Genomic DNA, 749 nt, shown 5'->3' with positions numbered 1-749 from the left:
ACGACTTCGGTACTGTCGTAGGATAAGGACATGTGAAGATGTTTTTCTAAACCCGAAGGAGTGTATTTTTTAAAAGTTTAAAAAAGCACAATTAGCTGCTTTGCCGTCATTTAAAAATTAGACTCATTATTTCCTCTTCACAGTTGTTCAGAATTTGTTCTTGCATTTAGGAACATGGAATAATTTGCTTTTCTTCCGAGTTAGTTACACTTCTCCCCTCGCTGGCCATGAAATTCATGCAAAATGAAACACAACTGCAGTCAAGTGTCCTACGTGAGAGACTCAGTTGCAAACCTCCTGGTGCCTGATCAAATCTGAGAGCATCAGCTTATCGAAGTCCTGAGGACACCAACATCTTAGCTTGCCAGTATTTTCACGCTGAGGTAACCCTTGCCGCCTGCGGTCAGCATCTTATCTCGGGTGTTACCTGGTGTCGGGTTCTAATGGGGAACCGGACACCAGGGCGGGCCCAGAGCCTGGCGGAGCGACGGGGACCCTTCGTCGCTGGGGAGGGTGCCAGGCGTCCTGCTTGGAGTCTGGGAGGCCACGCGACTGCGCTCGTTGAGCGTTTGGAGCTCTGATGGCCCCCCCTCCCTCGTCTCCTGAGCCAGCGCCGTGCTTTGTTGTCGTTGAGGCTCCCAGGAGGGAGGAGGAGCCGGCCGAGTCTCGGCCCCGGCGCGCGCCCTGACACTCAAGCCTGCAGCCCCGCGGAACCGGGTCGCGCAGGCGCGCGCGCGCGCGCGCGCACA

At 54.9% G+C, this 749-nt stretch overlaps 1 protein-coding gene across 1 annotated transcript in view; it reads left to right on the top strand.

Annotated features, from left to right (window-relative positions):
- The first annotated feature begins 443 nt into the window (after positions 1-443).
- FOXO3 (forkhead box O3) overlaps positions 444-749 on the top strand; it is a 118,736-nt gene continuing 118,430 nt past the window's right edge. Inside the window, exon 1 of the mRNA XM_010856694.1 lies at positions 444-567. Coding sequence (XP_010854996.1) covers positions 444-567 — 124 coding nt within the window. The remainder of the gene's footprint in view (positions 568-749) is intronic.

This window comes from Bison bison, unplaced genomic scaffold (assembly GCF_000754665.1).
Source record: "Bison bison bison isolate TAMUID 2011002044 unplaced genomic scaffold, Bison_UMD1.0 scf7180017864373, whole genome shotgun sequence".
Lineage (NCBI taxonomy): Eukaryota > Metazoa > Chordata > Mammalia > Artiodactyla > Bovidae > Bison > Bison bison.
The sequence above is the reverse complement of the archived record's forward strand: the minus strand, read 5'-3'. Positions and strand labels throughout refer to the sequence as shown.